General features: G+C 40.3%; 1 protein-coding gene across 2 annotated transcripts in view; it reads right to left on the minus strand.

Annotated features, from left to right (window-relative positions):
* Positions 1 to 27,081, minus strand: part of PRKAR2B (protein kinase cAMP-dependent type II regulatory subunit beta) — a 100,960-nt gene that overhangs the window by 26,652 nt on the left and 47,227 nt on the right. For both annotated transcript variants that reach the window (XM_049642784.1, XM_049642783.1), the window contains exons 3-4: positions 8,771 to 8,823; positions 1,453 to 1,536 (exon numbers count right to left, since the gene is read on the minus strand). In XM_049642784.1, coding sequence (XP_049498741.1) covers positions 1,453 to 1,536; positions 8,771 to 8,823 — 137 coding nt within the window. The remainder of the gene's footprint in view (positions 1 to 1,452; positions 1,537 to 8,770; positions 8,824 to 27,081) is intronic.

The following is a 27,081-nucleotide window of genomic DNA, read 5'->3' on the forward strand; positions in this document are numbered from 1 at the left end:
TGTGAAGACACATATGTGGTACTAGAAAAAAAGAATTTTTTTAAATGTTTATTTATTTTTGAGAGAGAGAGAGAGAGAGAGAGACAGCAAGTGCAAGTGGAGGAGGGGCAGAGAAAGAGGGAGACAGAGGATCTGAAGTGGGCTCCGTGCTGACAGCAGAGAGCCCGATGTGGGGCTCGAACCCACGAACTGTGAGATCATGACTTGAGCCGAAGGCAGATATGTAAGCGACCTAGCCACCCAGGTACCGCAAAACAAAGGATTTTTTAAAAATGTTGCAGGTGTCATATGACCTAGTATAGAAGATTTGGTATAATGCAGTCCCTTCCTCTTTATAAAAATGGCCTTCAGAAGACCTTTTTTTTTTTTTTTTTTTTTTAATTTTTTTTTTCAACATTTTTTATTTATTTTTGGGACAGAGAGAGACAGAGCATGAACGGGGAAGGGGCAGAGAGAGAGGGAGACACAGAATCGGAAACGGGCTCCAGGCTCCGAGCCATCAGCCCAGAGCCCGACGCGGGGCTCGAACTCACGGACCGCGAGATCGTGACCTGGCTGAAGTCGGACGCTTAACCGACTGCGCCACCCAGGCGCCCCCAGAAGACCTTATCTTTAAAAGAGTAGGTGTTAATTTAATGCTTTCTTCTCCAGGACATCAATCTGAAAACTATAAAATGCTGCGTTTGACCAACAAAGAAAAGTTGAGGTAAGCTACAAGAGTTGACTCATTTCCCACATTTGGATCATGGCAGCAGGATCATGGCAACCCAAAGGACCACAGAGCAGTGAAGAGGCATAATCTGTGATGAAGGAAAAGAACAATTAAGTCAGAATTCAGGGCGAAACACTGAAAGAGGGTATTCTAGAAAATCACCCAGAACCAAAGACCAGAGATTTCGAAATCCTTACCAAAAAAAAAGAAAGAAAGAAAGAAAGAAAGAAAGAAAGAAAGAAAGAAAGAAAAAGAAATCCTCCTCCTTTGAGGCCAAGTAAAATGTTACCTTTAAAATACGTATAACAGACAAGTCACACATTAAAATGTAATTACTATTACTAGCTGCTAAGAGAGGCAATCCACCACGGGCCCTGCACCCTCCTGCACGTTCCTACTGGCTGTACAAAGAATGCAAGGTCCTACCTTCTCTTCATCTGGGCCATTTCTCAGGGGAATGTTTGTAACAAGTAACCTCGAGGGATGAGATAATGTCTTCCCCAGACAAGGTGCAGGCAGGCCTGTGAACTCCTAGCTGTGACAACAGAGCACCTCCGAAGCCTGGGGTTGCTCTCCTAGAACACAACCCCACTGTACACGCAGGCATCCACGGTGGGGCCTTTACATCATCCTGGGTGATGTTAGCTTGTAAAGAGGGTAAAATCTAAGACCCTACCCAGTTCTTCACTCTGACACTGGGAAAAAAAAAACCCATTTCTGGTTAGTGAGATTTGTCTTACCGGATCCAGGTTCTTAAATAGCAGAATGTCTTTGCAAGCCTCTTGCAATCGATTCCTTTGATCATCAGTTTTGGGATGTATAATCTAAAAGGATACCAAATTAACAAACAATTAGTCTACTCATCTTACTCGTAAGGGGTGAAATTTCCTAGCAGGATGTTTGAGGGAAGAATGGTCGGTGTTGAGGTTCACTTTAGGTGGCCAGACCTCAGCTAGCAGATCACTAAGAAAGGGAAAGTAACAGAGCAGATATCTGGGAAGTGGTGCACATTCATCAATTCAGCACTGGAATGGTTTTCAAGAGTGTTTCCCCCAGATTAGCATATTCATTTGGTGAAAGTCTGTGATTGGCTCATCACTAAAGACTCCAAAGCTCCCAGCCAGTAGGAACACACAAAACGGCAGCAGGTCAAAACAGCTACGTTGAAGATCTGCAGGCTGCCTTCATTCTGTTTTAATATTCTCTCAATAGCCTTCAATACTGTTTCACAACTCTACCACTGAGTGCAATAGTCTTTCAGGATGTTGATCTTCCCTTTGAAACTTGATTGCCTCTAGAAGCTAATTAATTCTTACAAGTATATTGCATTAGATGTTAGATACATTTTTATGCACAATGTACCTAACTACCCGGACCAAAGAGTGATTTTCCCAAGGGACCAAGTCAATGCATGCCGCCATGCCTAGGGAGTGTGGATTTGAGGAAAAATGAATCCAACAGTCCTGGTGTGCTCAGTTTAGAATGAGCTCAAAGAAAACCAGTGAGGTATATTCTTCCTAAACTGTCATTCCAGAAGGGGGAAGACCAACAGAATGCCCTCTGGAAGTGTGGCCTGTCAACTCTCCAGAGTCCCTTTTGACTAGCAGAAGCCTCAACCAACTTGAACCAAAAGGCCCACTCTTTTGTGAACACTGGTAGTTTGTAACTATAAAATGAGTAGAGAGGCAAGAGACAGTCCTAAACACAGCAGGCATGGCATCATCCTGGACCCTGACACACCACCTTTTCCTATTCTAATGCTCCAAGAGTGGCTATGGCAGCTGATGAGCAGGTGTCCCAGCCCTTCTGCCACTGGCCCTGCCATCAGCACAGCCACAACCAGGCAGGGGTGAGTTCTGTGCCGATGAATACACCAAAACTCACAATGGGAAATCAGAATCAGTGCTTCAGGCCAATCTCAGGTGGCTAAAAATTGATGAAAATCATAGGCCCAAGAGGAATAAAGGATATTTACAGTTATTCAGGCCTTCCTCATTTTATTTTCACCTTATTGTGCTTCACAGGTGTGTTTACAAATTGAAGGTGTGTGGTGACCCTGTGTTGAGCAAGTCTGTTGGCACCATTTTTCCAACAGCATTTGCTCACTTTGTCTCTTTGGGTTACATTTTGGTAATTCTTGGAATACTTCAAACCTTTTCATTATTACTGTATTTGTTGTGGTGGTCTGAGATCAGTTATTAGGACCTGCTGAAAGCTCAGATGATGGTTAGCATTTTTTTGCAAGAAAGTATATAATTAAATAAGACAAGGATGTTGTTGTTTTAGACGTAATGCTACTGTACATTTAACAGACTGCAACAGAGTGTAAACATAACTTCTTTCTGCGCTGGGAAACCAAAAAGTTCATTTGAGTGGCTTTGCTGTAATACATGCTTTATTTCGGTAGTCTGAAACTGAACTCACAGTATCTCCAAGGTATGCCTGTCTGTATAGCATTTATATACTCCTCAAAAGAGTATTAGCCAGTGGGAGAGGAAGTCATTGCATTTTTTCCCATATGGGTAAGATATAAGCAAACTTCACCTCAAACTAGATTCTAAGATGACATATGGACACAGAAAAAGCAGACCCTGATGCCAACTAACTCACTGCTTACAACACAAGAAATTTTTTAAATCTGGGCATTAAAAAAATTCATGCCAACCAAAATTCCTATCTTCCTACTTCAAATAAGGAAGGCTAACACAATAAAACAGTCACCTCTCACTTCACAAAATCCAACTAGATCTTCAACACTGAAACAATCATAAAATGTCTGCCTGCTGAGAAGCTCTGTCCTCAGAGAGAAAAAGTCAGGGATACCATGGCACCCTTGCTGAAATAACTTTCTAGGCCCAAGATGGAGGGATTCCTGCCCAGGGAGCAACGTCAGCAAACCACAATTTAAATAGCTTTCGTGTTCCCGTAAATACTCTGCTGCACCAGAAACATAGCATGGCCAGTAGCCAACCCCCAAAGCCATGCCACCCCGGGCTCTATACTTGTTTCCTTGTTCCTTATTCCTTGTCCTACAAAAGCTTCCTGCCTTCCACCCCATCTTGAAGTTCCCTGGACCCTTGGGAACGGAGACCACCTCCTTCATGAAGTGCTGAGGTGTGACTGTATTACCAAAATTGTCTTCTTTAATCTTTCTTAGCACCACCTTGCACTTGATTTACTCTTGTAATGAATTTAAGTCTTTTGCCCCAACCATTCACTCTGTACGGAACCCCTCACACAACAGCAGTTTCCTTTTCTCTCTCTCCTACTACCTCCATTCTTATGAATTAACACTTCTAATTTTTTTAATGTTTATTTATATTGAGAGAGAGAGAGAGAGAGAGAGAGAGCAGGGGAGGGGCAGAGACAGAGGGAGACACAGAATTCGAAGCAGACTCCAGGCTCTGAGCTGTCAGCACAGAGCCCTATGTGGGGCTTGAACCCATGAACTACAAGATCGTGACCTAAGCCAAAGTCAGACGCCTACCAGATTGAGCCACCCAGATGCCCCAAGAACTAACACTTTTAAATCTTGGTTCTTAATCCTGCCACCACAGCTACTGTCTACTGCTTTCCTTTCTCCCTCTGTCCCCTCTCCCCACCATCACTCCTCTGTACCCAGAGTCTTTTTTTATCTTTTACAACAGACCCTGCATTAAAATCCTGCTCTATGCTCTGGAAAGCAGTCAGAAATATGGTGAATCTTTGAGACTCTGGGTGCCTCCACCCTGTAACCAACTGCTCAAAAGATGCTCTCCTGCTTCTAAAGGCTCTCTTTTTCTTTTGGGTTTGGTGTGATCCTACATGTAAGATCTGCATATGGAAAACTAAGGCTTCAGCAATACACCCAACTGTGACTTCTTCTTACTAGCAGCCACTTTATTTTTTAATTAAAATTTATTTCTGATTTCCAGATAAAAATCTTATTTTTTAAACAAATAATTTATAAAACAAAAAACCAAATAATTATATAGCATTTATTATGTGCCAGGCACTGGTTTCAGGGCTTTAAAAATAATAACTCATTTTATCCTAGTAACTGACCCCATGAAGCAGGTAGCAATTCATGCTAGGTAAAATAAGCCGACAGAATAAGAAAACTACTGTATGATCTCCTATATTAAAATGAACTTGTCCCAAGTAATTTCTTCAATGTCAGAAAGTTCAGAGCTGCAGAGCTATGATTCATCCTAGGGAGGCTGGCTACAAAATTTATTCTCTAAACCAGGGTCAGCAAACTATGGCCTGAAGGCCAAATTCGTTTTGCATGGCCCCTAAGCTAAGAATGATTGGGATAAGTAAAAATCAAAAGAATTCATACTTCCTGATACATCAAAATTAGATACAATTCAAATTCAAGTGTTCATAAATACAGTTTTTTGGTTTTTTCTTTAAATAAGCTCTACACCTAACATGGGGCTCAAACTCATGACCCCAAGATCAAGAGTCACGTGCTCTACTGACTGAGCCAGGCAGGCACCCCCATAGATAAAGTTTTAACGGAACACAGACACATTCATCCATTTATGTAGTGTCTATGGCTGTTTTCAAGCTACAAGAGCAGAGCAAGTAGCTTTGACAGAAACTGTATGGCCTCCAAAGCCTAAAATATTTATTATCTGAAAACAGTATATTTTTCAGGAAAAAAAAGGTTTACAGAAAAAGTTTGTCAACTTATCTAAATCTTGGGTGTCTTTCAACTAAATAATCAGAAAAACAATTCATAAAAAAATTATGTAGATGTTTTCTTTAAAGAAAACACTACAAATCTATTTTGGTAAAGCAAGAGATATCTGTACAAGATATTTTTCTATTTGTCCAGTCCATTCTCCACACAGAGCTGAAGGTAACGTTTAAAAAATTTAAATCTGAACACCTAGATGGATTCCATCATATTTACTGGGTATTAAATCTCCCTCCCTCCTCCCCCAGCCTCACCTGAACCACTGTGGCCACACCTGCCTTGGCTGGGAACTATCACCTGCTCCCTGCTGAGACTCTGAGATCAACCCAAAAGGGGCTTCAGGGCTTTTGAGCAAGACTCTCCCCAGTCTCACATCAAAGAGGCTTCTGCAACCACTCCATTTAATTAGGGACCTTGTCAAGTGGGGTTGGTTTTGTTTTCATTACTAGACCCTGCTTCACTATCCTTTTAGTGCTCACACTTTGCAACTGTTCATTAATTTACTGGCTTGTTGTCTAATTCTGCTAGGAGACTCTAAGCCCCAAGATGGCAGGGATTTGTCCATGGTGCTCAGCAAGGAACATCCTAGCACCCCACCAGATATACAGAAGGCACCCCCCACCCTCCAAATTCTGTGGAGTAACACAACAAAGAAATGTTCCACTGTTCTTTAAAAATTTTTATTTAAGTAATCTCTGTACCCAATGTGGAGTTTGAACTTGTGACCCCAAAATCAAGAGTTGCATGCTCTGCCAGAAATGATCTACTCTTAAACTTACCAGCTCTTCTCTACCAGAAGGGCTACATGTTAGATGTACATAAAACTTGTATCTTTTCTTTTTTTTTAAGTATTTAAAAAAATTTTTTTAATGTTTATTTATTTTGAGAGAGAGAGACAGAGAGAGAGACAGACAGAGTGCAAGCAGGGGAGGGGAAGAGAAGAGAGAGAGAGGGAGACACAGAATCTGAGGCAGGCTCCAGGCTCTGAGGTGTGAGCACAGAGCCCGACGCGGGGCTCAAACCCATGAACTCTGAGATCATGACCTGAGCCGAAGTCGGAAGCTTAACCAACTAAGCCACCCAGGCACCCCGATATTTTCATTTTTTTAAAGTAATCTCTATACCCAATGTGGGGCTCAAACTCACAACCAAGATCAAGAGCCACACGCTCTACCTACTCAGCCAGCCAGGCACCCCTGTGTTTTCATTCATTAAAGGTAAAATCTAATTTGTGATTTTGCAACATCAATCTTAAGTGTTTAAATTTTCTTTGAATTCATATCAGAATAAATACTCATTTATACTAATCTGAGATTTAAGGATCTGCTGCATAGTCTGTGAAATAATACAAAACGTTCAAATGAAATGGTACCTTATCAAAATATACTATATATTTTCTTTACATTTTCCAATACCTGCTTAGAGCCAATTAATTTTGAAATCTGTCATAATCATTTCCAAGTACTATGGTGCAGTTTGCCTTGTAGTATCTAAGACTGGAAAAACAGTGCAGTTTTTAGTAACACGTTTAAAGAACAGTCATTCTCTCCTAATGGAGAGAATCTGAAGCGCCTTATAATTATAACAAGTTAATTACCAATACACTGTTAAAAGTAATATCAAGGGTGTTACAGGGGATAACTCTAGCGATAAACCCCCACCCATCGAGATTCCTCCTTCTCTAGGAACTGCCTTCACTTAAAAGTGGTGGCCAGTAGCTAAGTCTGCACCTCTTGTCCCTGGCCCCCTAGCTGGGTCCGTGAGAAACTCTCCCAGGGAAACTGGGTCTTTAAACTGAGAGACACAGCATAAAAGCAATTGGTAGCCAAGTCCCTTTCCAGAACAGTAGTCTTAAGTCCTGAATCACTGCTATGGAGAGACCCCAGAGGTGGCCTGGCTCCTGTCTACCAGCTACGGCTTCCGTTTTTTGGGTTTTTTAATTCTTTCTGGAATTCTATGAGATTTCCAAGAATATATCCAATAAATTTCCCCAATATATATATATTTTTAATTTTTATCTCAATGTGATTGGGTTTTTTAATGTAGCCAAATGAATCTTAACTGGTACCACCCCTCCCAAATAAGACTGTTAGGAATTAAGTGGAGTGTGACCCAGCCAACCACTTTACCTATCACAGATCAAATGGTAGCTATGAACAAGCGTAAAGATGTGTGTCCTCTTCAAAGTCACCCATTATTGTTTCTGCTAGATACATAAATCAAGTACACGACGGGGAGGGCCTGGTTTTTCCACCTACATGAAGTGCTAACAATATGCCACACATTAGTAATGATACCTTAATCCTAAGAAAACACAATTTCAGGCCAGAATTTATAGACATTATCAAATTAATTTGAGTTCTGGTAGCAAACCGTGAGCTCCCACCATGCAGGTGCTGGGAATCCCCACAGGTACAAGAATGAGATGGGATTTTCTTCAAGACCTTCTGTGTAACAGAGGCTCCTTGATCTTTCTACCCCTGGATTTTACATATATTTCAGGGAGCTTAATGATGTAATGACTTAGGGATATACTATTTGCTTTTCCATATTAAAACTCAATCTTATTTAAGTATTGTCAGAGCTATAGAAATAAATTTTTATTTTTTGAGGCCAAACAACAAATGGAGCTTTTGCCAAGTAAGTATGAAACAAAGACAGGAAGGAAGGAAGGAAGGAAGAAAGGAAGGAAGGAAGGAAAGAAAGAAAATCATTACTTTCCATTTTCTAGGCAGAGCAATCTCTTATATTTAGATTACTTTTTACTAAATAAATAAAAGGTGAAGGGAGTGAAGGGACATAGCTTAAAAACTGCTTCAAACAAAACTGGACAAATTCTTACAAATAACATTACAGCCTTCAAGAAATCAGTTTCTGAGCAATCTATTAAGACTCATAATAGATTTTTAAAAGTAAGAACTTTTAAACTGACACATTAGATGTAATTTTACTGTGATTTTGTTTGTTTCAGAATAAGCTTCTGTTGTTATAAACTAGTAGGAACAAAAAGGCTTTCCCCTGTATTTTTCTTTACTAGAAATACTATCAGAAAAAATAGCATTAACACTATGAGAAAGATAGCTAAAAAACATTTTCCATCACCAGGCCGTATTTTTGCAAAAAGAAATGAAACCACAACTGGTGTTTATGTTCATCTTTCCTTTTACCCAAACAAAAAGACTCTTTTTGGAAAAAAGTAATTCTATAGAACTTGAAGTAGAAGTAAAACATCCAAGAGAAAACTAGGAAAAAGAAACAGTCAAAATACTTGCATTATGCCTTCTGTTGATCTATATGCCTGTTAACATCTTTTATTATTATATTCCTGATCTAATACAGGAGTATAATTTAAAATTAACTTATTAATTACATACCCTGGACTCTGCATCATCTTCTTCTTCATCAGGATTATAAGCTTCGGCACATACTATAAAAATAAAAATGGACATTTGATGTTTTTATCAAGAAACATACTACAATAAATATACCTTAAAAAAATAAATGAACAAAAAGAGAACCATGGTATAAAACAACATTAATTCATTTCAGCCAGGGCAAGCAGTCTACACCCCAAAACCAATTTCTTATTTCAATTTATAAAAAACTGATTAAAATATAAAACAGTACTTTATTTTTTTAAATTTTTTAAAAAATTTTTAATGTTTATTTATTTTATTTTATTTTTTTGGAGAGAGAGAGACAGAGCATGAGCCGGGGAGGGGCAGAGAGAGAGGGAGACACAGACTCTGAAGCAGGCTCCAGGCTCAGCACTGTCAGCAGAGCCCGACGTGGAGCTCAAACCCACGAACTGATAAAACAGTACTTTAAGACAATGACAATTGCTTTCTACTTTCTGTTACTCAAAGAAACATAGCTTCACCTGTTCCACCTTCATTTCCAAGCACTAGAAATGCACAAGATTTAAAAATTCCTCAAAGAGACACCAAAAAAAGTCTAAGTCTGCTATGAGATGATCAACTTAATTGTACAGTTACAAGTATCTACCCTAAATTACTCATAACCCAGTCTTCCAAGGGCAAATATGATTAACGTGCTCATATTCCTCTCTAGTTTTTATTCTGAGTTGAGTTCATACTGTATATTCAGTTAATAGCTTGCTTTTTTCATTTAACACTGTAAGAATTGCATATGCCATTAGGAACATTTTGCAAAAATTGTTTTAAAGACTGCTAATTATCATAAACTAACATTAACCACTCCCATAATGCTAGACACTTAGCTGGCTTCTATTAAAAGAAGCTTGCGGGGCGCCTGGGTGGCTCAGTCGGTTGGGCGGCTGACTTCGGCTCAGGTCATGATCTCGCGGTCCGTGAGTTCGAGCCCCGCGTCGGGCTCTGTGCTGACCTCTCAGAACCTGGAGCCTGTTTCACATTCTGTGTCTCTCTCTCTCTCTGACCCTCCCCCGTTCATGCTCTGTCTCTCTCTGCCTCAAAATTAAATAAACGTTAAAAAAAAATAAAAAAAAAAATAAAAGAAGCTTGCAATAAACATCTTCACGCATAAATATTTGTCTACATTTCAGATTATGCTATGGGAATTATTCCCAAATGTAATTTTTGGGGGCTAACAGGTATGACAATTTTTTAAGGCATACTTATTACCAAGCTTCCTTCCAGAGGGACTGTACCCATCTGCTGTCCCACAAAGAAGTGTAAGACTTCTCTAAACTATACAACAGAATTGGACGTTACTGCTTAAAATCCTGCCAATTTAGATGAAAAAATTATTTAAAATTTTAAAAATTATTTTGAATTTTAGGGGCACCTGTGTGGCTCAGTCAATTAAGTATCTGACTCTGGATTTTGGCTCAGGTCGTGATCTCAGTTTGTGAGATACAGCACCGTGTTGGGCTCTGCACCGACAGCATGGAGCCTGCTTGGGATTCTCTCTCTCCTTTCCCTCGGCCCCCTCCTCCTCTCTCAAAATAAATAAATAAAAATTTATAAGTAAATAAACAAACAAATATTATTTTGCATTTTAAACTATGTTCAAATGTTTATAAGCTGACTATATTTCTACCTTTGTCTTTATATATGAGGAATTTCTGTATGCATTTGGTTTTCTTTTTGATTTACACCAGTTTGTTAACACCACTGACCTATTTCTCACAGTCATTTTATCCAGTGTGCTTTTTAACTACAATTACAAAGTTTTCACAGGCTAGGCATATTTATTTATTTTTAATGTAGTGAGATCAAGGAAGAAAATTCCTCTATACGATTTAAACTCAACATTACACATCCCCAAAATACCACTGGTTTTGAGCTTAGAAACTCCTTCTTTATTTACAAATCTAAAGATTTACCTCTCTTGCACTTTTTTATTTTTATTTTTTTAATTTTTTTTAACGTTTATTTATGTTTGAGATAGAGAGCATGAACAGGGGAGGATCAGAGAGAGAAAGGGAGACACAGAATCTGAAACAGGCTCCAGGCTCTGAGCTGTCAGCACAGAGCCCGACGCGGGGCTTGAACTCACGAACCGCGAGATCATGACCTGAGCCGAAGTCGGACGCTTAACCGACTGAGCCACCCAGGTGCCCCTCTTGCACTTTTTTAAAAGTAGATCTTTTTACATTTGCCCTTTAATTCATGTGGACCTTTATTCTGCTGTAGACGGGAGAAATTTAAAGAACAGAGGTTCAGTGAGCAGCTGACAAATGTCTTTCCAGAGGCCTCAGGAGTCTATCATCATTAGTACTACTACTGCCCTTATTATTAAAAAAATTTTTTTCCCAATGTTTATTTATTTTTGAGAGAGAGAGAGAGAGAGAGAGAGACAGTAGGGGAAGGACTGACAGAGAGGGAGACACAGAATCCGAAGCAGGCTCCAGGCTCCGAGCTGTCAGCATGGAGCCCGATGTAGGGCTCGAATCCACTAACTGTGAGATCATAACCTAAGCCTAAGTCTGATGCTTAACCGACTGAGCCACCCAGGCACCCCAACCGCCCTTATTATTATAAAACCTAACATGTGCTTTCTTTTCTCCAGGCATTACTCTATATACACCTTGGCCAGTGAGTGAATGATTTGTAACCAGGACCAATTCTGTCCCCAGAGGACATCTGGCAATGTCTGGAGATACTCTGATTGTCACAACTGGGGGGTGCTTAGGGGGAAGCTGCAGGCTACTGAGGGACGCCAAAGATACCAATAAACAAGCCACAACGCATGGGGCAGCTCCCCTTCCCCACAACCCACAATCACCTGGCTCAAGCTGTCAACATGCTGTGGGTGAGAAACCCTGACTTAGTGTACATTTTCTCATTCAATCTCACAACAACCCTAAGGTAGGTTTTCTATCACCAATTGACAGATGAAAGGCTAGGGCACTAAGAGTTTATGTATCTTGGCCCAGATCACATATTTTAGTTCAACAGGACCAATACCTGATCACAGCATTCATGGTCTGGCTGACCCCAGAGCCCTTGTTCTTAACTAATATTCTGCTCTGCACTTGACTCTGGTGAACTCACCAGCCTAATGCATGGACTTCAACCTTCTATCTCAGAAACTGAACAGAAGCGGGGGCCTGTCTCTCAGGGGCAAGCTCCCATTAAAACACCTCACTGATGCATATCGCCAGAACACCAATTTAGTAACTCACCCCTGAATCAAGTATGGAGTCAGCATGACCAGCTCTCTCCCTGCAGGAAGACCATGGAAGAAGCCAAATCACAATTAAAAGGCTGCTCGATGAGAAAGAGCTAGAGGCAGAGAGTGTGTCTAATAAAATGAATGTTTAGTGGCATCAGTCTGGGACAGCTTGAGGCTTCCACAGACACCATACAGATGGTCCTGCTCTTATGGCCTACACACTTTAATCCTGTTGGCTGCAACTCTTCCAAAAGCATGAGGACATCTACTTCTAAAGCTTGGCTCTGTAACCTTGTTTTCATAGATGACCAATCCCACAAGCAGGACTGCTACATAATAAGCAGGACTCAGTGCAAAATGAAAACACAGACCTGTTTTCCAAAATTAAGAATTTCAGGAGGGCAACAACAGAACATTAGACCAAACTCGGGGCCCTTGTAAATATGGGGCCCATGTGGTCAGCACTGCTAATGGGATCACATATTCAATGAGCTGGTATAGTAGGTAAATCCTTTAGTGTTGATCTTAAATTTTAATGCATAGAGGGCAATCTTAATTCTCTAATCTCTAAATTCCAATCCCCTAACCTCTGACAAAAATTATGAGTAAGAATCTACTATATTTCTAAATAGCTTATTAATTGTCCCAATACTATTTGTTATTTAACACCCTTCTAATTTGTGATATCTACAGCATTGCTTATTTGTTTCTTGGCTGCCCATTTCCTTGAACTATTTACTGTGCCAATATTACAAGGATTTAGTTCTTGGCATTTATGTGCAACTGTTTCACTACATTACAGTTCATCTCCCTCCTCCTACAGCCAAATCAAAACACAGCACATGCAGTCTTGTACGCTGTCATGGTGTTTTCCATCCCCCAAATCTTTACTTATGCTGTTTCCTGGGACTGGAACTCCTTTCCAAGCCATCCTTTCTCTCCAGCCCCAACTAAAAAGTTAGACAAGAGGCACCCTCCTTAGAGCTAGTTTAGGAAAACCCATTGTGCACTCCCTTTGCCCTGACCCAATACCATGGGCAGAGATCACAGTTTTCACTTAACACTCTGTACTCTCCCAAAGGTGTTACTATCTGCTCCCCCTTGAGGCTGGGACTTACAGCCCATCAGGAGCTAAGTGTGCGCTCCTGTTCCCTCTCTAGTTCCCTAGCATGGACCTGGCATGCCACCTGGCTCAAGGCAAACTTTTTTGAATGAATGACTGATTAATGAACAAACAAGCTTGCAAGGTCTTTGAGGGCAGAGATGATACCTTGTTTAAGTATCTCCTAATATTCTACCTGCATTATAGACTCTCCGACACAAGTAGAATAAATGAATGAATAAAAAGTTGTCCTTCATGGGGTGCCTGGGTGGCTCAGTTGGTTAAGCATCTGACTTCAGTTCAGGTCATGACCTCACAGTTTGTGAGTTCAAGCCCCCCGTTGGGCTCTGTGCTGACAGCTCAGAGCCTGGAACTTGCTTTGGATTCTGTGTCTCCCTCTCTGTCTGCCCCTCCCTTGCTCACACTCTGTCTTTCTCTGTCTCTCAACAATAAATGTTTAAAAAAAGTTGTCCTTCTTTGCTAAAATGTCTAACACCATTTGTCTAAGAAATGGAAACAGAAAGAAATGAGAACTTTTATCTGTTCACCAAGGGGCCTGGCACAGAGATTAGAAGCTCAGGAAATATATGTACAAGGAATGAATGGATGAAGGCTCTGTACCTGAAGGACCCTCAAACCAAAGCCTCCAGCTACTATGAGCTGTTTTGTATTCTCTGGAAAATGTATTTACCTTATCCCTCCTGGGAGATCTGAAATTGAGACTGAAACTATATATTCTCTTCTTTGTGTGGCAATTACACAGTAGGAAGGGCCAGAGCCTTATTCTTTAAGTGAACCCTATATTGAGGCTTTCCTGCTATATTCACATTATCTATTTGGACATCTAGAATGGTCTAAGAATTTAAGTTGATTCCCACATTGTACTGTGATATGCATGTATTACATAGCCAGTCACCTGTCATAGTTCGCAGGACAGAATAGGAAGGTGGGAACTATATTGACTCTGTACCTTCTGGGGCTTGGCCCTCAATCTTCTCATGTAAGACACACACACACACACACACACACACACACACACACACGTCTGCACACAGTTAACCCGTGAACAATGAAGGGGTTAGGGAAGACAACCCCCATGCTGTTGAAAATCCACATATAACCTTTTTTTAAAGTAGACTTCATGCCCAGAACGGAGCCCAACATAGGACTTGAACTCACAACCCTGAGACCAAGATCGAGAGTTGGATGCTCAACCAACTGAGCCACCCAAGTGCCCCTAAAAAATCCACATATAACTTTGACTCTCTGAAAACTTTACAAGTAGCCTACAGTTGATTGGAAGCCTTACTGATAACATACACAGTTGATTAACCCACATTTGTATGTTATATGTGTTAGAAACTGTATTCTTATAACAAAGAAGGCTAGAAAGAAGAAAATGTTATTAAGAAAATCTTAAGGAACAGAAAATACATTTACAGTACTGTGATGCTATACCAGGCTTACTGAAAAAAATCCATGTATAAGTGGATCTGAACAGTTCACACCTGTGTTATTCAAGGATCAACTGCAGTGACAGCCAAGGTTAAGGGATTTTTTTTCCCATCATGACACCAAATACATGTTGTTTCTCCCAACAGCACTCCTCCGACTCTCTGATACCAACTGGATTATCTACCAATCCAATTCAATTGATACTATCTACCTGAAGTTAGTGTCAGATGCCACAAGTCAAAGGGCTCGGTCTTGCAGGACCAACCCCACTTCAGATGCTGATCTCGATTCCCAGGCCACTAACCAGTTATAAATTGAGGGTTCTCATGACCACTCTAGTTTCATAATTCACTAGAATGAATCACAGAACTCAGGAAAGTGCCTTCCTTACTCTTACTGGTTTATTATAAAGGGAACAACTCAAGAACAGCCAATGGAAGAGATTCACAGGGCAAGGTATGGGGGAGGGGCAGAATCTCCAAATGCTCTCTGGGTATGCCACCCTCCCAGCACTCTGATGTGTTCACCAATCTGGAAGCTCTCAACCCTGTCATCTACAGTTTCTTCTTCTTTTTTTTTTTTCCTTTAATGTTTATTTTGAGAGAGAGAGAGAGAGAGAGAGAGAGAGAGAGAGAGAGAGAATCCCAAGCAGGCTCCCTACTGTAAGCACAGAGCCCAACGTGGGGCTTGATCCCACAAACTGTGAGATCATGACCTGAGCCAAAACCAAGAGTTGGATGCTTAACCAACGAAGCCACCCAGGCGCTCCTTGTCATCTAGGGTTTTACTACACAGGCACAATTAATTAAATCACTGGCCGCCGGTGATTAACTCCATCTCCAGTCTCCTTCCCCTTCCCAGAGGTTGGGGTTAGGGCAGAAGAGTTCCAAGCTTCTAACCAAAGTTTGTTCTTTCTGGCAACCAGCCCCCGTTCTCAAGCTATCGAGAAGCCCCTCAGCCAAGAGTCACTGCGTAGCAAATAAATTCCTATCACTCAGAAGATTCTAAGGGTTTGAGGAGCTCTGTGCCAGGGACTCAGGACAAAGACCAAGTACCCTTCTTATTCTACTGCACAAGGGATTACAGCACCTCCCAGGGGTTTTCACCCAGTGTCCACTGTACTTTGTTGGAAACGTATACAAATTTGTTCAAACAGCTCTGCATCGGACTAGTTTATATAACCCGTGCTAGCTTGCTGCCTAACAAAGCATATAGGAGCCGGCCTGTACTCCGTGAGCCACTACACTGGGCCTCAGCACCTGGCACAGAGCCCTGTGCACAGTACACCCTCAATAGATATTTGTCAAAGAAGGAAAAAGCAAATGTGGCCTGTACAGAGAAACTGCATGGTTTAAAGGCATTTAACCTAGAAAAAAATCGATTCCTGTAAAATACATTACTTTTCCAGTGTTCTCAGTACAGTAAGATTTTAGCATATGTATTTAAATGATAATCAGCTTAAAATAAAGCTCTGATAAAAAGCACAGGTGCATTAGACAACAGAGTTCTGCTGCAATATGGTTGAACTTAGCTTATTGAAGTGGAAATGCCCTCCTACAAAGGGAAAAAAATTACCCTTACAAATACTAGTAAAAAGCAAGATTAGTTGGGGGGAGAGCACAAAAAGCTACTCTTTTTGTGTGTGGGGGGGTAAAGCACATATATATACACAATACACAAACAGATCTACAGTACATGAGTGGTATTAAAATTTCATTATGGAGGTGGGAGGGATGAGGGAAAGGAGCCTAAAAAGACTTTGGGGGAGAGACAAAAATAATAAAAAAGCACCTGGATAAGATGCACTATTTCCAGCCAAATAAAGGCACAGTGACAGTCAACGGACTCTCCCCCTCCCCCATCCACATTTCTGCCCTGGTAGGGGTGGTGTCCATCTGCTCTGACACATCAGTGAAGATCCTAACTTTGAATTCACAGAGCAAAGGCATTTGGACACATCTAACAATGGAGAAGCTCACATTTTGATCCCAAATCATGTTCAAGCAAAAGAACCCATCGGAATTTTTTTTTTTTAATTTTTTAAGTTCATTTTTTACTTATTTTGAGAGAGCAAGAGAGTGAGCGAGTGAGCACATGGGAGGGGCAGAGAGAGGGAGAGAGAGAGAATTCCAAGCCAGCTCCACACTGTCAGCACAGAGCTGGATGCAGGGCTCAAACCCATGAACCGTGAGCTCATGAGTCGGATGCTTAACCAACTTGAGCCACCCAGGCGCCCCTCCATTGGAATTCTTATTTATCATTAAAAAATATTTTGGGGGCGCCTGGGTGGCTCCGTTGGTTAAGCGCTGGACTTCAGCTCAGGTCATAATCTCCCAGCTTGTGAGTTCAAGCCCTGCATCGGGCTCTGCACTGACAGCTCAGAGCCTGGAGCCTGCTTCGAATTGTGTCTCCCTCTCTCTCTGCCCCTCCCCTGCTCATGCTCTACCTCTGTCTCAAAAATAAACATTTAAAAAAATTAAAAAAAATTTTAATTGTGGAATTTGAGAGATGATGCAGAGGAAAAGAATGCTGTAGAAGCACAGGGGAAAACGAGTGAGCAGCTGCTTGGAGGACAGAGGAGGCTTCACAGAGAAAGAAGCCCCCTGGCAGTCAACAGGCAGTGGGAAGAAGTGGGAGAAAAGAGGAAACTGTTTAGTTCGGTGTGGCATTTCTAGCACTTAAAACAGTAGCTGGCACACAGTCAATGGGAACAAAGATGAGTGAGGAAATGAATAGGCATTTTAGTGGTGAGAAAAGTATGATTTTCTTTTGATCTTAGACCTAGTGAAACTGCATCTGCCAGGGTAGGCTGGCTTATACTACAGTAACAAGCATTCCCAGAACGGAGTGACTGAAAACAAAAGTTTCCTTCTTACTCACAGGATATGTCCATGGATATGGCCATATCCATGTCCCGTGGGTACTTTGCTCCCTGTCGTCTTTGTTGAAGGCTGCAGGCCGACAGAGCCTCCACCATTTGGAATGTCACCGGTCCCCAAGGCAGTGGCAAACTGCTCACTGGCTCCTGGTTCAAGACCCAGCACCCCAAAACATGGCATCTTATTTGGACTGCGTTTAGCCAAAGAAGTCTGACAAAACGGCATGAGCAAGAAGATCACTCTGACCTCCCCCACATCGCCCTTTTCCCCTGAAATCTCCCAGGTGAAAAATACCTTTCCTGTACCAGGAGGAAGGGAGACACCCATCCTTATGAAAGACAAGGAAGTTAGGGCCAAGAAGGCTGTATAAACAACCCTTGTTGGGACACCAGGGTGGATCATTCAGTTAATAGACTGACTTTGGCTCAGATCATGATCTCTGGATTTTTCAGTTCAGCCCTGCGATGGGCTCTGTGCTGACAGCTCAGGGCCTGGAGCCTGCTTCAGATTCTGTGTCTCCCTCTCTCTCTGCTCCTCCCCTGCTTGCGTGCTCCCTCCCTCCCTCTCTCTCTCTCTCTCTCTCTCTCTCTCTCTCTCTCTCAAAAATAAGTAAATATTTAAAAAAATTTTTTTACATAAAAAAAACCCTTGCTACCTCTTGACCATTTACTACTCAGAGCCCAAACCCCTTTGTGTCTTGTCAATACTTTACAAACTTACTGTCTCCTCAAAGGTAGAAAAGCTTCCTGCTCTAGTCACTTGCCTGGGTCTTCGTTTTCTTGTGAAGGACCCCACATATGTGTAAACATTCAATGAAATGTATGTAAGTTCTCCTATTAATCCTATGTCAGTTTCTTAGGCCCAGCCAGAGCCCCAAAGAGGGTACAGGAGAATTTTTCCTCCCCTACACTCCTAAAGCTTCTGCCTGAAGTGATACATGTCACTTCTGCCAAGAAGGAATATATAATCACAGTTCACAGGGCAAGTGACATGGACATTCCTAAGTTCAGGAGAGAGGGACCTGCATCTCACCACATGCTCAGAGGAGAGAAAACAGAATATTATGAAAAGCCCTAATGAGCAGAGAAACCAGCTACTGGCCCTAAGCCCAAGGTTTCCTCTCTCATCCTATCACTTAGAAGGGGAACGGTGAGAGTACTGAAATCAACTTCACAGTTTACTTAAAAACAAGGTTAAAAGTTCTTAGTTTAAAGATCTACAGACTAGGGGTACCTGGGTGGCTTAGTCAGCTAAGTGTCCGACTTCAGCTCAAGTCATGATCTCATGGTTCGTGAGTTTGAGCCCTGAGTCAGGGGCTGTGCTGACGGCTCAGAGCCTGGAGCCTGCTTTGGATTCTGTGTCTCCCCCCTCTCTCTGCCCATCCCTGCTTGTGTTCTCTCTCTCTCAAAAATAAATAAATAAACATTAAAAAAAAATCTACACACTAAGGCTCATAAACTCTGAACAGAATCATTACAATTCTGCCTTCCAAGTATTAATTGAACAGTCATTTAACATAATATTTCAGTGTTTCTTGCATCAAAATATTAAAAGTTATTATAATCTACCATTACTGCCTAAATTTCAGCTACAAAGACAGCAATATAAATATTGTTGCACCTATCTTGCAGAAATGTTGGCAGGCTTCATTAAATAGTACATAAGTGACTATTTAATTCCCAGATCAGCTATGTTCATGTCGGCAAAATCTTACTATAGAACTTTTAGCCAAGATGTATAACTGTATAACCCTGTCTTGCTGAAGTGAGAGAAACAGTTTTTTTTTTTTAAATATGAAATTTATTGTCAAATTGGTTTCCATACAACACCCAGTGCTCATCCCAACAGGTGCCCTCCTCAATGCCCATCACCCATCCTCCCCTCCCTCCTACTCCCCATCAACCCTCAGTTTATTCTCAGTTTTTAAGAGTCTCTTATGGTTTGGCTCCCTCCCTAACTTTTTTTTTCCTTCCCCTCCCCCACGGTCTTCTGTTAAGTTTCTCAGGATCCATGTAAGAGTGAAAACATATGGTATCTGGAGAGAAACAGTTTCTACCTAATCTAGTTGTTTTACCTCTCCCCAAGGTTATGGATATGGCTTTAAGAATCAACCCTTCCCAGACCACCTTCAGGTTCTCTGTAAAATTCTGTCATAAACCTTCATTCAAATAGGTTCCTAAATCATCTCCCACATACAATTACCAATCCTAAAAGAATGTCTATAAATTTTTTCCTGTTATTTCCACTATACAACAGTCTACTGTCACATAAATAAGCATTTTAGCTACCACACATTTCATTCAATTGCCCTGATTCATTGTTTTTGCTGCCCTTTCAACAAGGGAGATATTTACAGTAGGACTTCATAACTTACAAATTCATTTCTATGTTTTTGTTTCTAAAAACTATTCTCCCCCATCTGTATACCACCTACTTTAAATGACTGTAAATCAGGAACAAGTCACACCTTGCAAATAAACCATCATGCTCAGTGTCACTGAGATACAGAAATGACCAGCAATAGAGAGCTTCATACAAATGAGAATTTGCTCATCATTTGCTATTTTCCTATTATTAAAGCTATGGAAACCAAAACCTCCTTTAATCTGTTCCCAAAAAAATGTATGAATTTTTTTTCAAAACTGCCTCCTAAGCAAAAACAAAGTCCTGTCAGAACTCATGTACATATGCTAAGTGAATTTTTATTCTAGAGATGGGCTCCAAAGTATCTTAAAACTTTAGTTATCAAGTATGTGGATTCAATCATCGGATCTACCCCCAACCCACTTCCTTTTCACCACATGCTCTTCACATATGCGTTCAGTCCCTGAAACCATCACCTCTTTTGATAATTAACTTGTTTATAAGAAGTAGGACACAAGAGGACAAGGCATTCAATAGGTTTATAAAAAGAATCACATCAAGATGGTAGGTTTCTAAACATTGTACACAGTACCACTATTCATACACTAAGCTCAGAGAATAGAGGAGTACCACGTGAGCTCCCACTCCCTCTCACGTGAAACAGTGGTCCCCCATACTTACTAATGCTCCTTTCATCAGTTAAGGATATAAGAAAACTTAATGTGCAAGATCCAAGAAATGGCAAGGGTATGTAATCAAAGGGCCCAATACGTGGGTATTTTCCAAATAATACATTCCAAGTAAATTTTCTTTAACAGAAAGAATAAAAACTTATAAATGACCAAGAATAAGGTGAAGAGATACCACAAAAAGGGCCTGAAGAATAATTTTGAGAATATTTTGATAACCATCAACATTTTAAAGCCCACATATGTATTTACTACTTTTAAGTTGGTTTTTTAGTTTTTTTGTTTGTTTGTTTTTTGAGAGAGAGCATACATGCACAAGCAGGGGAGAGCAGAGAGAGAGAGGGAGAGAGAGAATCCCAAGCAGGCTCCACACGGTCAGCACAGAGCCAGATGCAGGGCTCGAACCCACAAACCATGAGATCGTGACCTAAGCTGAAATCAAGAGTCAGATGCTTAACCAACTGAGCCAGCCAGGTGCCCCTGAGTGTGTTTACTGTTAATCACCATAATTCTTCAATGATATGCTCCAGAACTACTGAGTAGCAGACAACAAGTAGGTCCATTTGTTGTAGAGGATAGTACTATAATAGAAATTATATTTGTGTTTTGCTGAAACAGTCTAAGGAGGATTTGAGCATTATATTTGATAAATATTATGGGTTTTCAGAAATTAACAGCCAAGGAGAAATCAAAAAAGAATTTTCATACTTTGATTAAAAGTCAACAAACAGGTTCCCAAGAGCACAAAAGCTCAGTTCTTGGAATTTTGTTTTGGTCTGAGACCTTGGATCACAGTAAAGTAACATGAATATAAATGCTAGCTGATAATGAATGATATACTCTTATTTACCAAAACACAATTCTGTCCTTCAGATGTAGTAGAGCTGGGGCAACTTAAAGCTTCTGAATAATTTAATTTGTTTACTGTTTTTGAGACTAATGCTGCTTAACATGTACCTATGAAAAAATTATAGGAATAGAAACACTACAGGGATTCTTCTCATAATTAAATTTTCAGGACCAGAATCATTTGATCAGATGGCTCTAGGATGTGAATTTGGGATTAAATATAGCCAGAATTATGGGAAAAGAGTTTGGTCAATTTCCAGCTTCCAGGTTTAGTAATAAAACTACCAAATGTAAGCATTAGGGGAACACCCTTCAATTCAAGCCTATGTGATTATTAGAAGTATAATAAGAATTTCAATGTTATTTTAGAAAAATATGACCAAATTGTAACAAAACAGTACATATCGATATCCAAAGACTTAAAATATATTATGATACATATTCACAAGTAAATGCAATTCAGTCTAGCTTATTCATTATTTAAAGCCAAAAGAAATAAATCCTTATAATAGCTTAATAGGACTTTCCTCCTGAAGAAAAGAAAATTTCCATTTCTATTTTATTAAGGGAAGCTTTAGAAAACTGTCAAGATCTGTGAGATGATAAATGACAATGAATTTAAATTAATTTTTAATTAAAAAGAAAAAGTATACAAAGACAAAATGAGAAATACAAAAATAAGATAAAATAGCAATTACACATTTAAAATCTAAAATTAGCAAAGTTACTTGTTTGTTTTTTTTTTTAATAAAATCCAGTTTTAGAGACGATGCCTATTTTAGAATGAGCTCTTCTTTTATATACTGCTGGTGAAACTCTAAACTGGGGGTAGGGCTGGATGGAAGAGTCAGTTTGAAAATATTAGGTCTTGAAAATGCTCATATCGACTTCAACAAGTGCTCTTCAAGTAATCTGAAGAGATGACAGATCAAAATAGAAGAAATCTGAACTTCAACAATAAACAATAAATTAATGATATCTATATATATACTACTGATATACTACGGGTCCATTTAAAAATTAAATTTTATAGGAGTATATAATGATACAAGAAATGGTCACTAAATCTTAGTAGTTTTATTTATTTATTTATTTTTAAAGTAAGCTTCAAGGGGCACCTGAGTGGCTCAGTCAGTTAAGCGTCCGGCTTAGGTCAGTAGGTTAAGCATCCGGCATAGGTTGAGCGTTGGGCTCAGGTCATGATCTCACGGTTTGTGAGTTTGAGCCCCGCGTCGGGCTCTGTGCTGATAGCTCGGAGCCTGGAGCCTGCTTCAGATTTTGCATCTCCCCCTCTCTCTCTCTACCCCTCCTCCACTTGTGCTTTCTATCAAAAAATGAATAAATGTAAAAAAAAATTTTTTTAAGTAAGCTTCAAGACCGGTACACAGTTTGGGGCACTGGGTGGTTCAGTTGGTTAAGCGTTCAACTTTGGCTCAGGCATGATCTCTCAGTTTGTGAGTTCAAGCCCTGCATGGGGCTTTGTGCTGACAGATCGGAGCGTGGAGCCTGCTTCGGATTCTGTGTCTCGCTCTCCCTCTGCCCCTCCCTGACTTGTGCTCTGTCTCTCAAAAATAAATAAACATTAAAAAAAAAAGAACCAAATGAAATTCTCGAGTTGAAAAACCTAATAAATGAGACAGAAAATTCACTAGATGGGCTCACCAAGTTTGACTTGGCAAGAGAAAGAACCAAGAAACTTGGAAGACAGAGCAACAGAAATTACTCAATCTGTAAAATAGACTTAAAAAAATGAATAAATAAAAGACAGCCTCAGAGACCTATGAGACAACATCAAGTATGCTAACCTACACATAATGGCAGGTCCAAAATAAGAGAGAAAGGGGAAGAAAAAAATAGGAAGAAATAATAGCCCCCCAATTCCTAAATTTTATGAAAAACATTAACTACCCAAAAATCTCAATGAAACTTAGCCTAGAATAAACACACACCAAAAAATCTATACCTAGACACATTTTAGTAAAGTGTTTAAAAATCAAAAACAAAGAAAATCCTCAAAACTGCCAAAAAAATTTATCATATACCAGGGAATAATAAAATGATAGTTAACCTCTCATCAGAAACAATAAAGATCAGAAGGCATTGATGCCATATTCAAACTGCCAAAAGAAATTGTTTCACGAAGAATTCCATACCCAGCAAAACTATCCTTTAAAAATGAAGATAACATGAATTCATTCTCAGGTAAACAAAGACTGAGAATATTTGTTGCTAGCAGATGTGCCCTATAAGAAATACTAAAGGAAGTCCTTCAGGCTGAAAGGATATGTCATCAGATGCTAACTCAAATTGGCAGGAAGAAATGAAGAGGGTTGGAAATGGTTAATATGTGAGTAAATATACAAGACTGTATAAACACACTTTTGCTGTTTTTTCTCTTAATTTTTACTTTAAAAGACAAGATGGCATAAACAAATAACTATAAAACTGCATACTGGATTTCTAACATACACAATGCATATGTCAATAACAGCACAATAGTGGCAAACCGTAAGACACTCTTAAAAACAGAGAACAAACTGAGGGTTGCTGGAGGGTGTTGGGTGGGGATGGGCTAAGTGGGTGATGGGCATTAAGGAGGGCACTTGTTGGGATGAGCACTGGGTGTTATATGTAAGTGATGAATCCCTAAATTCTACTCCTGAAACCATTATTATACTATATGTTAACGTGTATTTAAGTTAAAGTATCAATCAATCAATCAGTAGGAAAAAAAAATAACAGAACAATGGGCTGATGGTCTAACTACTTCCTCCTAGTTCATGTATCTTGGTAAGGCCATCTGATGATTACATGTGGCTATCCCCAGAAAGAGACCACCTCTTCTCAGTATGTTCCTGGGTAATGACCAAGGTGAAAGAGGTAAGGAGGATAATATAGAGCCATTTTGAAACTTCAGGATCCCAACCTGACCATTCCTGGGCATGATGTATCTGTTTCCCACAACATATAAAGCCCAAACTCTTACCAAAGCCCATAAATTCTAACCTTATTAGAATATTCACTATTATTTCAACGTACTATCATTTCATGTGGTTTGCTCAACTAGAAATTCATTTCTTCCATGCCCACCTCTCATAAGCCTACTCTTCCCTCAAAACTCTCCACAAATGCCACCTCCTCCCTGCCACTTTCCCTAAACACACAAGTTAGGATTAAATGCTCCCTTCTGTATAAGAAAACAGAACGCACCTTTATTTATGTCTTAATTTCAGTGGAATCACACATTGTGTGGGGGCTGATGAGGGAGCATAAGGCAGGCTAGGAGCAAAGTACAAGCTAGCACACTCCCTCCCCCCAGGTGGGATATGTGTTATATTTCTCAGACACTCCTGGCTCCCCCAAACCAAAGTAAACAAATGGTTAACTGATAGAACTCACAGTCATGCAGGACATGAGTTTCTATCAGTTTATAAATATCTTAGTGAATTACAAGAAACAGGCAATCTTATCAATAGCCTAATCTCCAGAAACCTATAGACTCAGTTTCCTGGAGCCCCAACATCATCCTTCCACTGAGATATGGGGAACAAAAGCAAGAAGGAAAAGACAGGTAAAATTAAATTTCCTTATAACCTGCAGCCCACTGACAGAACTTGAGGCAGGCAAAATAAAACATTTCTCCAGGAACGCCCTACTGTCTTAATGTTAATGCTTTTCCAGAGGGAAAAACTATCTTAAAATGATAGTAGCAAGGTCTCAGGTGCCTTAGGAGTCCTCTTTAGCATATCAAAGTCTTCCCATTTGACTTTACCTCCCCAGTTCCACGGAATAAAACCATGGAATAAAACCATCATTCTTCACAACGCTGGTGTAGCTCTTCCTACCCACAGGTCCTGTGCCCATGCTTTAATAAAATTACTTTTTTGAACTGAAGATGTCTTCAAGAATTCTTGGGGCGCCTGGGTGGCTCAGTCGGCTAAGCGTCCGACTTCAGCTCAGGTCACGATCTCGCAGTTCGTGGGTTCGAGCCCCGCGTCAGGCTCTGTGCTGACAGCTCAGAGCCTGGAGCCTGTTTCAGATTCTGTGTCTCCCTCTCTCTCTGACCCACCCCATTCATGCTCTATCTCTCTCTGTCTCAAAAATAAATAAAAGTTAAAAAAAAAAAGAATTATTTCTTGGACGTCAGCTCCAAACCCCATGAACCCCATCATCACCCCAAAATCTCATCGGGGCTAAATTCTAAATACAATGTAAGACACAAAAATCTCCCAACAGTCAATATTATTCTTGAAAATCCGACATGAGGCCACTGCTGAAGATGGTCATACTGTCCCACAGTAAGTCCACAACAGTGGGCTTTCCCTCTAGCATTAAAACTGACTGCTTTTTCTTCTGCTGAGCACTACAAGTTGTTGCTGGCTGACATTCAGAAGCCGTTGTATGGAAAATTAATACCTTTAAACCCTAGAAATGCTTATACCCAGAGGCATGCAGGAACTGAGATTCACATCTCCCCCTCACCCACTGATGGCACAAACTCCAGTGGAATGTCTACATGCTCCTTTGAGCTCCTGCTCTGCAGAATGTGTATAGTGGAATCAGAGTGGAATTCACCATGACCCAACTCCGCTGTGCTGGCCTCCAACTGGCTCACTGCGATGAGGGACAGAAGCAGAAAAATGTTCACCTTTAGCCTAGTAAGGCAGACCTACAGCCTGCATAATACTGATAAGGTTCAAATACATACTGGTTGCTACATTCTTAAACGGTCGTCGTATGATTGCCTGTACATCTCAGCAATACTTAATATCAAGCTGAGTGATAACCACCAGAGAAATCTCGCCAAAGTAGTTTTATGAGTATAAATTCAAAGAAACATTTATGATCTGATACTCCCATACCCCCCTCCCCCTTGAGCACTAAACATATAACCACTAGCTTCATACAGCAGCAAAAGGGAAGTTCTTCTGGCCACAGGCCCTGTCTCCGTAGTGTAACGAAAACACCTGTTTGCTTTTGAAAAGGTCTCAGGAATTCTTTCTTGATCATTGGCTCTGGACTCCACATCAATGGGTCCAAGGTCATGGGTAGGTGGCCAGGTCCTCCAGGGGCTAGGTTTACAAAAGTAAATCTTCACCTCTAGCAACCTCACAGTATGCACAGAACACTGCCTTGCAAACAGTGAACAACAAATGCATTTTAATTTAAGCAAAGTGACAGCACAACTAACGAGATATGAAGCCAATCCCTTCCAAAGTTACCAGAGTGTAAACATTTCAAAAACAAATGTTTTTGCACAAAAAAAGCTGTCCCCTCACAAATTAAAAACCCTTGTAGGTCTAGGAGAAAAAAACCCCTGATTTTTAAATTCAGTAATTTTGCATAATTGGAGGGAACCAGGTGGTTGGCTATTCTACTGTTCTGAAGAAAAATAACATCAAAAAACATTTGTAAGAAGAAAATTACAGTGACCTTTAGCCTCCCACATTATCTCTTTGAAAAACTTGTGGCATAAATATAGGGTATTATTTCTTCTTTGGGGCTTTTTTCCTTTAGTAGCTAGATGAACTGATATGCAAGATAATAGTTCCATTCTTTTGAAAAGAAGCGACGTTTGTCTGGTATTGTTAGTTATTGTCATTCTATGTGTAAAGTATCATGCTATGGTAAAATGGTAATGTTTTTCAACAGAAAAAGACACATCCGAGTGGGTCACCTGCAGTCTCACAGGCAGGTGGTGAAACAAGTCACTTGAGCTTCCCTCACAC

The sequence above is a fragment of the Panthera uncia genome, chromosome A2 (genome assembly GCF_023721935.1).
Source record: "Panthera uncia isolate 11264 chromosome A2, Puncia_PCG_1.0, whole genome shotgun sequence".
Lineage (NCBI taxonomy): Eukaryota > Metazoa > Chordata > Mammalia > Carnivora > Felidae > Panthera > Panthera uncia.